This window comes from Watersipora subatra, chromosome 9 (genome assembly GCF_963576615.1).
Source record: "Watersipora subatra chromosome 9, tzWatSuba1.1, whole genome shotgun sequence".
NCBI lineage: Eukaryota > Metazoa > Bryozoa > Gymnolaemata > Cheilostomatida > Watersiporidae > Watersipora > Watersipora subatra.
The window spans coordinates 57,613,088-57,623,159 of NC_088716.1; the positions used below are offsets into that span (position 1 = coordinate 57,613,088).

The 10,072-nt window shown below is 39.3% G+C and overlaps 1 protein-coding gene across 1 annotated transcript; it reads right to left on the reverse strand.

Annotated features, from left to right (window-relative positions):
- Positions 1–3,713: 3,713 nt before the first annotated feature.
- Positions 3,714–9,363, reverse strand: LOC137405272 (uncharacterized). Its single transcript, XM_068091500.1, has 9 exons — positions 9,317–9,363; positions 8,447–8,506; positions 7,620–7,714; positions 6,940–7,020; positions 6,532–6,630; positions 4,650–4,769; positions 4,390–4,491; positions 4,025–4,261; positions 3,714–3,794 (listed from the first exon to the last, which is right to left on the reverse strand). Exons 1-9 carry the CDS (start codon positions 9,361–9,363, stop codon positions 3,769–3,771), a joined length of 867 nt encoding a protein of 288 aa, XP_067947601.1. The 3' UTR covers positions 3,714–3,768.
- Positions 9,364–10,072: the final 709 nt, after the last annotated feature.

The window sequence follows — 10,072 nt, forward strand, 5'->3', positions numbered from 1 at the left end:
AGGTGAGCTTTCTGTCTCCAATAGAGATGACTGGTTGGCCGAATTCCATGTTGCATCGATGCGAGATCAGGAAGAGCATTCCCAGAGTGGCATCCTCACTGATCTGACTCACAATGAAACTCTCCTCAATCGATACGTCGCGGATCCTCCCTGCTAGTCGGATTAGCCCGTAGAACTGGAGCTTGCTCCTGTCCGCCATGAGTCCGTACCGGTCATTCTCCTCTAGCTGCGCTTTCAACCTCTCTGGCATCCTGTCAAATACTTTTTTGGACAGCAGGTTAGTGTTACAGCCGGTGTTTATAAGGAAGAGCAGGTCTTGTTTTTCCACCTTTTTTTTTTTTTGGCCCCAATCCTTGGTAGCTCCCCCACTCCGGTGGCGTCGTTTTACGCCTCATTGGAGTTTATTTTTTATGGATGTCCCCGAGGCCTGTCCGGTGGTGGACTCTCTCCGAGCTGGTCCGCCAGGCTTTTCTCGGGAGTAGCTGGCATTGTGCTTTCCCTGTACCGGCCTGTCGGACCCGACACCGGACTCAGGCGTTGGCCTGGGTCTCCATCCTGGAGGGGGCCAACTTGGTTTGGCTCTGGTCCCTCCTCTGACAAATATCCCTTGGGAGGATAGGCTCTGTCCAAGCCCTCCTCATTTCTGGATCTGCAACACCCTGGTCTCCGGAGGTGCTCCACCATTGCTGGGTCCTCTTTCACTCTCGATCCGGAGGGTACAGACCTCTGGAGAGTCTCAGCCCCTGATAAGCTGACTCTCGCTTCCGATCTGCCCTGTCCAAATCTCTGAAAAAGATCAGCCCCCGCTGGACCTTCTTTCCCTGACCTAGGTCGGTCTTGTTTCTGGAAGTGTTCAACCGAGGCTAAATTCTCGCTCCTTCCTGATCTGCGCTTAGGTCTCTCGAGAGCTCCAGCCAACGCCAGATCTGCTCTCTGTCCCGACCCTCGCGGCTCAGATGTATTGGAGCGGTTCATTCTAGTCACATTTCCCTCTGGACTGCCAAAATTTTCCGATGTCTCTTGCGGTCTAGCTCGCCTTTGGATCTGGTGGATATATCACCTTTAGGCCCGTCTGGCCGCCTGTGGGGATTCCCGAGGATCCACCTCCTTTTCTCCTTCTTCTCCGTCTCGACCCTCTAGGCTCTGGTACAGGTTATAGGTGTGAACCATCCCCACCGGAGGCATCCGGGCAGGAGCAACCAAGTTTGCAGGGTGGTGCCAGCCTTCTGGGTCCACTTCTGCCTTCCTTCGGCCTACCCTCCTCAGTTTTCTGTGGTTATGTGGTTTTCTGTGGTTTCTGTGGTTCTGTGGTTTGGTATCTGAGTGGCACTGCCACCAGTCTGTCTCCTGGGGCAGTTTATCCTCCAGTGACCTGCCTAGTTACATTCACAGCACTTGACCACACCTCTTTCCCGTGTCACCTGCCGTGGAAGGGGCCGTGGCTGATCGATTTGTTTTTTCAGGTCAGCTACCTCTCTCTTTAGGTCTCTCATAGTTATCAGCAGTGTCCCTAATGGGTCAGGGGTAGTCCGGGCCACTTTGGCCTGCTCTCCAAGGGCCTGCTCCTCTTCGGCCTGCTCGAACCCTTTCGGCTGAACTGTTCTTATTCCGGATCTCGTCGGGTGGGTCTGCCTAAGAGTCATATCGGGCCGCTTCTGCAGATACTCGTTTCCCGCTCTCACGGCTGTCTCTAGGTTGGGGGGTGGGTACTGCCAGTAGGTGTCTTGGTAGATATATGTTCCCTAATGACCCGCAGAAAGTTTCCACCGCCATCTCTTCTTTCATGCAATCAGATAGTTCCTCGAACGCAACAATCATGAGATTTTCTATTCGAGTGGCATGCTCAAATAGAGTAGTGTTTTGTTCTTCCCTCAGGCCCTGTAGCTCAATTCTCGCTTCTTTGGGTGTCATGTCAAACCTCGCTCGACGATTGTTAAATCACGCCTGCAACGTCTGTCCATGTCTACATTCCTTGGCCTGCTCTCTCAGCCTTCCTCGGATATGTAGTAGGGCAGACCTGGCTCCCCAGTTGTTCGCGATAGCTACATAATTGAACTGCCTGATAAAAGCCTCCACATCACTGCTCCTATCGTATTCGGGAGCCTTGAATGTCTCTCTGGGTACCGGGGTCCCTGATTTCTCTGCACCTCTTGGTTCACAATCATTCTCTCCAACGCGTTCGTCAGTCGCTCTAAACCATCTAGTCCTTCTCGTTGGGGGACTCCCGGTCGTTCCGCGCTGCGAGTGCGTCTGGCCATGATTGTGCCTTGTTAGCCCTTCTTTTGTGGGTTTATACTATCCCACTGCTGTCACCAGTGTAAAGGCCTGGACCCGGTAGCTGAGCCAGCTTTACTGTATTAACAGGCAGGTGCAGCCTGAACCCTAGACCTCCCTCTTGTCGGGCCTGCCTGACACACTTGGTGGTCAGATCAGGCCGTGGCTGTTGCCCAACCTCAGGCCCGCTTGGAACCCTAATACAGCCTGCTCTCTGAGTCCCTATCATTGGCTAGTCTAGGTCCCGGGCTAGCTCACTATTGGGCCTGATCCCTTATGCTATTGCATCTCCGATCAGGTCTAGTCATAGCGTAGCCCAACCCCTAGCCTTCCTTAGGTATCTCTCAGGTAGTTCCTATCCGAAGTCAGACCAGTTCTGATTGAATGGTCTTGTCTAAGCCACCCAGGCAGGCATGAATGTAATCAGTTCGTGTGAGTGAAGTTTAGTCTATTTATTATATATATAATCATGAACACATGTTCAGCAGCATCAAGTTCTCAACTATCCCAACGAGGTGGCTTGCGCTTCATCCTTATATACTGGCCTTTCTCCGCCCACTTCTAGTCTTGTCTACAAAAGGAGTGTAATGACTCTTACATAACAATATACAGTTTGGTTACGGCAGGCCTGCGTGGCAGGCTTAGATATAAAGTGTTACATAACAAAGATTTATGAGGAATGCGTATGTAAGGTTATAATAGTTGAACACAGATATCTAAAGTCCAGTCCTCTACAGATCACCTCTTTATCTACTCATAGTTTGAGTATTTGTTGTTCCCTTCCATATCTATTCATAGCTTGAGTATTTTTAGCTCCCCTCCATACCTACTTATATGTGAGTATTTGTAGCTCATCTCCTTATCTACTCATAGCTTGAGTATTTGTACCTGTTAAACTTCTAACTTTTTTTCCTTACTTTTAATAACAATAAGAATATTTATTGCTCCAAAAATGCACATGTCAATGTTCTATACAAATCAATCGACTTGTTTCTTCTCTGTTTTGTACTGATCCGCTAAAATATGTACACAATACAAACCATACAAATGAACCGCTCATTCAGATTGTTGATCCCATTTGTTTTGCGCTCTTCTTTATCCCAAAGTGTGTTGAATTGTGTTAGATACGTAGTTTGTGCTTCTTTTGAAAAAGGGTACTTAAGCATGTTACTGATGTTGCTGTGAATGTAGGCTAAAATGTGGCGGTAGTTTCAGCTCCTGAGTTCGCTTATGTTTGTTATTGAAGCTTTAAAAATGATTATAAAAATATTGAAAGATGTAAAATGCGCACCATGTGAAAAGTATATCATCTAATGGTAAAAATAGTTTGAGCAGAATGCTATTTTAGCAAAGTCTGTCAAGGTTAGACTGCATTAAAATGAAATACTACAAAACTGTCACAGTCACAACGCTTCTTCTTTAAACTAAACATATTTACAATCCCTTCTAGAATGTCAGTGGTAATATTTATTCTATGGCAGTTGGATTGGAGCATCAGTCAAGAGTTTTTGAAGAAGAATCTACAAAACAATACAATAAATTTAAAAAAACTTTGTTACTTACTCACATATTAAATAGAGTATTTAAATAATGCATATGCACAAAAGGTGTAATTTCCAAAATTTGAAAGATAGACATGTTTTAGTACACCTTGTTGGAAAAAACTTTATGTTTCAAAGCTATATATTGTTACTGTCACTGAAAAGAGCTGATAACTCTGTTTGCATTTAATATGGTAGTCCTTACTTACCTTCCATCACATCATTCTCTTCTTCATCATCTTTTCTTTCTTCTGCTAAAGCTGCCTCTCCGCTGTCACGTATGGCATCCAGGAAATTGGTAAAACTGTCCTCAAATGTTTCTGGCTTAGATAAATCATGCCAGAGAGTGTTTCCCAAGAGAAAGCTCAACCATTTTGTTGGCTTAAATTTTTTCTCTAATCTTACTGGAACTATCGGCTTGTCAGCCTTGTCTGCATATTGTATTTCTACAAGAAAAGTAATATTTCCAAACATAGTATGGGGGAAACTCAATTTTTGAAAGCAATTAAATTATACTGCTTTCAAGTCTACAAAAAATTTAGAAAATGAGAAAAAAATCCTACAAAAATTTTACCTTTTCTGCAGTTTACACTCTCTTGATACTTGGAGGTGAGGACTGGAACAACCACTGCTGCATCATCTATAGCATGTGCCATGGCTTCGAATGTGTCCTTCGCTAAAATTTAGGTCACAATAGCCGCCAATAAAACAAGATATCATTTGTTCTGCAGTCTAGGAACTGATGCAGTTTGGAAGACAGGCAGAATACAAAGTATAACTTAAGATTGGGTCGATATCTCAAAGTTAGAGCCTTTTATACAGCAACTTACTTACCCTTATGCATTTGTTCAACATCTATCCAAACTCTGAAACCTGCTTGAGAAAGTCTTTCTTTGAACTGTAAGACCTGTGTCTTCACATCCCACTGATAGCTGATCATAACATGTGGAAGCTCTGTAGCAAAAAGAAGCACCTTCAGGTCTTACTCGCTTTGCAGTCTAGTAAAGACAGCTTTGTGCCATGCAGAATCGGCATATATTTACAAATAATATAAGCTAGATGACAAACAATTGCTAACAGTTAATTGTTGTATTGCTAATACATGTATAAATCCTTCTAGTGGTATAGTTGAGAAACTGAAGGTAATGAGGATCAAACACTCTCGACAACAAATGACCACCTTAAAGAGAGCCGAGGAAAGGACTTTGTTTTCACTAGCCATACTTCTGCTTTGATAAATGCAAGATCAATTGAAATTAATTGTCATGGGTAAAGAAAAACATATTCTGTGTTTCAATTTATTCACTGCGTTGTTTTATGCATCAGTAATGGTGCACTCTGGTTGCGCATTGAATGTTTCAAAGATTAGTTCTAAATGTGAGTAGCCAGGTATCCCATTAATTAGCGAGTTCTTGATCAAATAATTCTCTCTATGGTAGTGACAGACTAAGAAAGCATAGATTCATTTGTACTTCTGTAAAGCATGAGTCTTAGTGCAAAATTGTGAGCACCCCTCCCTTCGTTGCAAAAGAAGCATGGCAGAGAATGAGGCAAATTGGTGTTTTAGCTGTATTTACTGTAAATAGGCTTGTCATAACATTTTTATCATGCAAATTAAAAAGATTCACTAAACTCGAAGTTGCAGTTTCTCCTTTCTGGTTTAAATACAACAATGCATATTTGCAGGAAAAGCTACTCAACAGGTAATTGTGCCCAAAAAACTATAGGATAGTTGTATAATGACTGATGAAAGTTACTAATAAGATGTTAACCTGCGAGATTTGTGTCTTAAACCAGGCTTAATAGAAATAATGAGTAAGCTGAGAGCCAATACATTAGTTGCAGTAGTTTAAAATAGGCTACAAAAATTATTTATAAACTAAGAATTTGGTTTGCGTTATATTTTATAGCTTTATTTCTAATAAAAAGCTTGAGCATATGAATCTAGGAAAATGAACTAATTATCAAGCTGTCTGATATGATGAACCGATAGGCATTCCACCTACATGTATGTTGAATAAAGTGCAGCAATATAAAAATGGCCAATACAGCTGAATGAATTCAGTAGAATGTGTGTCTGCTTATCAGTAAGACATGCACAATTGTACAGAATCTGTGGTCAGAACAGTTGTAAGACATTGTTGACAACTGTGAACTTTGTAGCAGTAGCAATAATAAAAACAGTTAGTAACATTTGAAATAGTAACTTTAATTGCGGCTGCTGTGATTTTTTTTACAAAAGATGAGGGTACCAATTTTGATTGTTGATGACCTACTGCGCCAAGGAGAGTTGCAATGTTTTAAAAGTAAACAAAGAAAATAACTAAAATATTGCCATAGCCTCTTAAATAAAGACGCAGTATTAATATAACCAAAGATTTGTTTAAAAATTCATGTATTAGCAGAGACATTAATTGAAGACGCGGATGAAAATTTTGGGCACAGCTTTGCTTTCCAAACTTTGCGCACTAAACGGCTTTGTTTGTTTATCACAAATTCCGCTGAAATATTGTACACCAACAAAGTTGTAGAGTTAATATTCATGATGCTTTGTTTTTCGATATTTCCATAGTTATTTAATGCTTTTTGCATAAATATTAAGTTATCTATTCATGCATCACTGTGCATGTAATCATTGTTATATATATTGTGTCTGTTTGGGTACACACAATGTACACTGAATACCTTAATATTACAATAGAAATAGAGCATTTACTTTGTGATGGCATATCCTTGGCCTTTTTTGAACTCTTTTGCTTTTTCGTAACTTTAGGAGGATTAACATTTGAAACAGGTCGGTCTTCGTAGCCTGGCACTGCAAATATATGTTGTAGCAAAATACAGACTAGCGATATCATTGTCATATTAAACAGTGTACAGGTTATTAGAGCTTGTGTACATATAAGTGAACCTGTGCAAAAGTATACATACACATACATACATGTAGAAGTGTCCACAATATATGCACAGTACACATTGTATACTCAATGTGTACGGTGCACATATGAGTACTGCATACTCAAACTTTTTAGGAGTACGCACAGTGTACTCCTATAATCCTAAAATGTTTTGCGCAATATACTTTATCAGAGTTTACCAAATGGTCAGTGACTGAGATACTTACATATTGAAGGATTCTGGTTGCTTTGGCTTGTTTCAGTCCATGTCCTAGCATTTGGTGTGGCTGACTCAGTATAGGATGGTACTAAAATAATAATAACAACAACCGTGAGAGAAAGTAGTTAGCTCTTGCTCGTAAGCTTACTCAAACTATCCAGTGGCAATGTACCAGGGTAATAGCAAGTGGCAGGCAACTACATTATCTCTCATTGTTTATAAGCAGATTTTTAACATTTGTGCAATGCCGGAACTTCGCTAGTTTTTGCTATAACAGGAGTCATGTCCCTTCGACTGTCTGAAGTCTCGCTAGAAGCGTCAGTTAAAAAGAGGGCTGTGTGCAAGGTTTAATCCCATGTATTCAGTTTTAAGACGAAGCACACTACCACTGCTCTACTACTATTTGGAATACATGGATCTGAAGCCAAGCATGCTATTGCTGCGCCACTCAATCACAGTTCCGTATCAACAAACAATTGGGCACATAGTGGTTACACTTGATGATCTCTCACAGCGCACACGACTGCCTGCATACTAATAAAATATAAAAGGTTGGCTAATCGTGGTACAAACCAATTCTAAAAATTCTTTTTCTTCTCAAATATATTACATGATTTGTGTCAGAGACTTTTATCAACCATATTTAAAGGTGAATCAATTGGTGTATGACAATAACAGTGTGCTCACATTTGTAATTGGGTGGTATAGAGTTGTCATCAAAGACTGGCTCCTGCTGCACTTTTCCAGCTCGTGAAGAAAAAGCAGTCTGCTGTTTTGACTTTCTACAAACATAGTCTGGGTTTGAGTGTTATGAATTTAAATAATGCTACATTAATCTAAAGAAATGCGGAGAATAAAACATGTTGGTCAAAAGATTGCAAACATGAGAGGATTACTACTAATTTTAACATATATTGTGTTTCTCACAGGAATTAAATCAGCTTACTACAAAGGTTTGACATCCTAAACTTGTGCCTTCGTGTTCTCTACAAGTTCTGCTGGTTTATTCTAAGATAGCTAAGACATGTGGGCAGAATGGGTCATGTGACATTACCAGAACAACTATTACATTTACAACCCTATGAAGGAAAGAGGAATCAGGGTAGAACCAGGCTGAGATACAAAGTTGTAGCTAAGCGTAACATGAAGATGAGGGAATTAGACACAAACAGATGGTAAGAGAAAGTAGAAAACAGAGCTGCAGGGAAGTCAGTGATAAAATCTAAACCATAAGATAGCCATTGTCGAAACGACACGCAGGTTCGCATGCGCAAGAGAGACATGTTGGGTAACTAATGCTAGTAATTTCAATGATGAGTAATGGCGATATAGAATGCTCACATGGGAGCTTCTGCAGAGTACACTCAGGAGTTGCTTCATCTTACTTAACAAGTTATTGCATTTATAGATATGAACAAATAATTAAATGATCAACTAACATGTTGAGAGATATGCTTGAGAAAGCAATAATTACTATAAATATGGTGGAGCACAGGCTAGATAAATATACTTACCTACTTTTTATCTTGAACACAACACAGGATACTATGATGAGGATAATAATGACTGCTCCACTAAAAAATAACCAAGACATATTTTAATAAAATACATTGCAAAGCAGGTGTTTTGCAAAAGCCCTTTAATAAGTATATTTAATTTGCAAATTATTTACATAGTTTGCAAATGAAATATACAGGCCTGCCTATAGTATGTGAATGAAACAGCTCACCTGATCTGAGGTTGAAAGTTTCAACTCTGACATGGCTCGAATTAAATGACAATTTGAGATCTACTTATTTTCATTAAAGATACCACAACTATTTTTTTGTTTTATAAACTGTATACTTTTACAAAAATTATGATCATGCACCAATATCAGTTTTTCTCTCGTAAATTGTTTAGTTTTTAGATCAAGCTGGCAGCATTGTCAAACCAAAAGTTATATAATTGGTGAGACTGATCAATTAGTGAAAAGAATAGCAGATTAAAACTGATATGACGATACATTACCATTGTTTTATGGCCAGAAAAAATTTTATTTGTGAAAATAAATTAAAAAACTTTTAAAAATTATATTAAAACTTAGTTTAAATACTAGGTTATATTGCACCTTGTATAATAGAGTAAATAGAATGTACTTGGTAAGGTATTGCTCCTTATTGAATGACCATTGTTTAAAAAACAGTAAGTTTTTCGCATTTACCATATTTTTGAGTTCTGATTGGTTAAAAGGGGCTGCTATTTGCAAAATTCGATTTTAAAATTTGTACTAAAGCCGAAAAAAACATTATTCAATTTACCATTCATTTTGTTATATCAGAAATGTAGATGCTTTGAAGATATAGAAAATTACTAGAAAATGCCAGAATTACAAAATTACTCACCCTACAGCCGATCCAATTATGGCATTTTCTCTCTGAACTTTCGTCATTCCTGTAATTGAATTACAAATAGTAAAATTTTAAATCCATCGCAGTTTTTCTTCAAAAACATTATCCAAATTCGATTCATTCCATTTAAAACAATTTAGCTAATTCAAATCAGTTGCTTGTGCTATTTTGTTATTTGTTCATGATGCGTGTACGTGACAAGTGATGTCACAGACAAGTGACCAATATTTAAAAATAGGTCAAAATCATTTAAACTATGGACTTTTTGCAGTCACTTCTAGCAGTTTTTTTGTTAAATTTTTTAAAAATGCATTCTAGGTGACTAAAGCTTTTTGCTTTCAATTCTAGCCACAATATAATATGGACGTTATGGATGTTATTCATTACAAAACTTTAAAAATAAGTAAGTGGTAAGTAGTATATTTTGTTCTGAAAAAAATCTAATTATTTTTAAATCAGCCTTGTTGAAGCTAGCAAAACCTTTCACTGTTGATTCATCAAAGGATAACTCAAAAGAGCTATTGTCAGCCGTCCGGTAGTAAGTGACGAGAGCTGACTGTCCAGCCCCAAAGACATGCTTGTCTTTAAGGCTTCCGCAGAATTTGAACCATATTTCTGTTGGCTCGAAAGCATTGGCTATCTAAAAAAAGTTAAAAATAGTTTAAACAATGAACTCATTCCTCATGAATGTGCTAACTTTAAGTACTATATTGTTTCTCTTGAAATGGTTGTTTTGCACAAACGCTTGCA

Bases quoted from the DNA above. Each gene is read 5' to 3' on its own strand.
- LOC137405272 (XM_068091500.1), bottom strand. From the start codon at position 9,363: ATGACGAAAGTTCAGAGAGAAAATGCCATAATTGGATCGGCTGTAGG. The intron at 8,507-9,316 runs GTGAGTAATTTT...GTTATTTTTTAG, and splicing joins ATAATTGGATCGGCTGTAGG to TGGAGCAGTCATTATTATCC. The intron at 4,492-4,649 runs GTAAGTAAGTTG...CCTAAATTTTAG, and splicing joins TGTTGAACAAATGCATAAGG to CGAAGGACACATTCGAAGCC.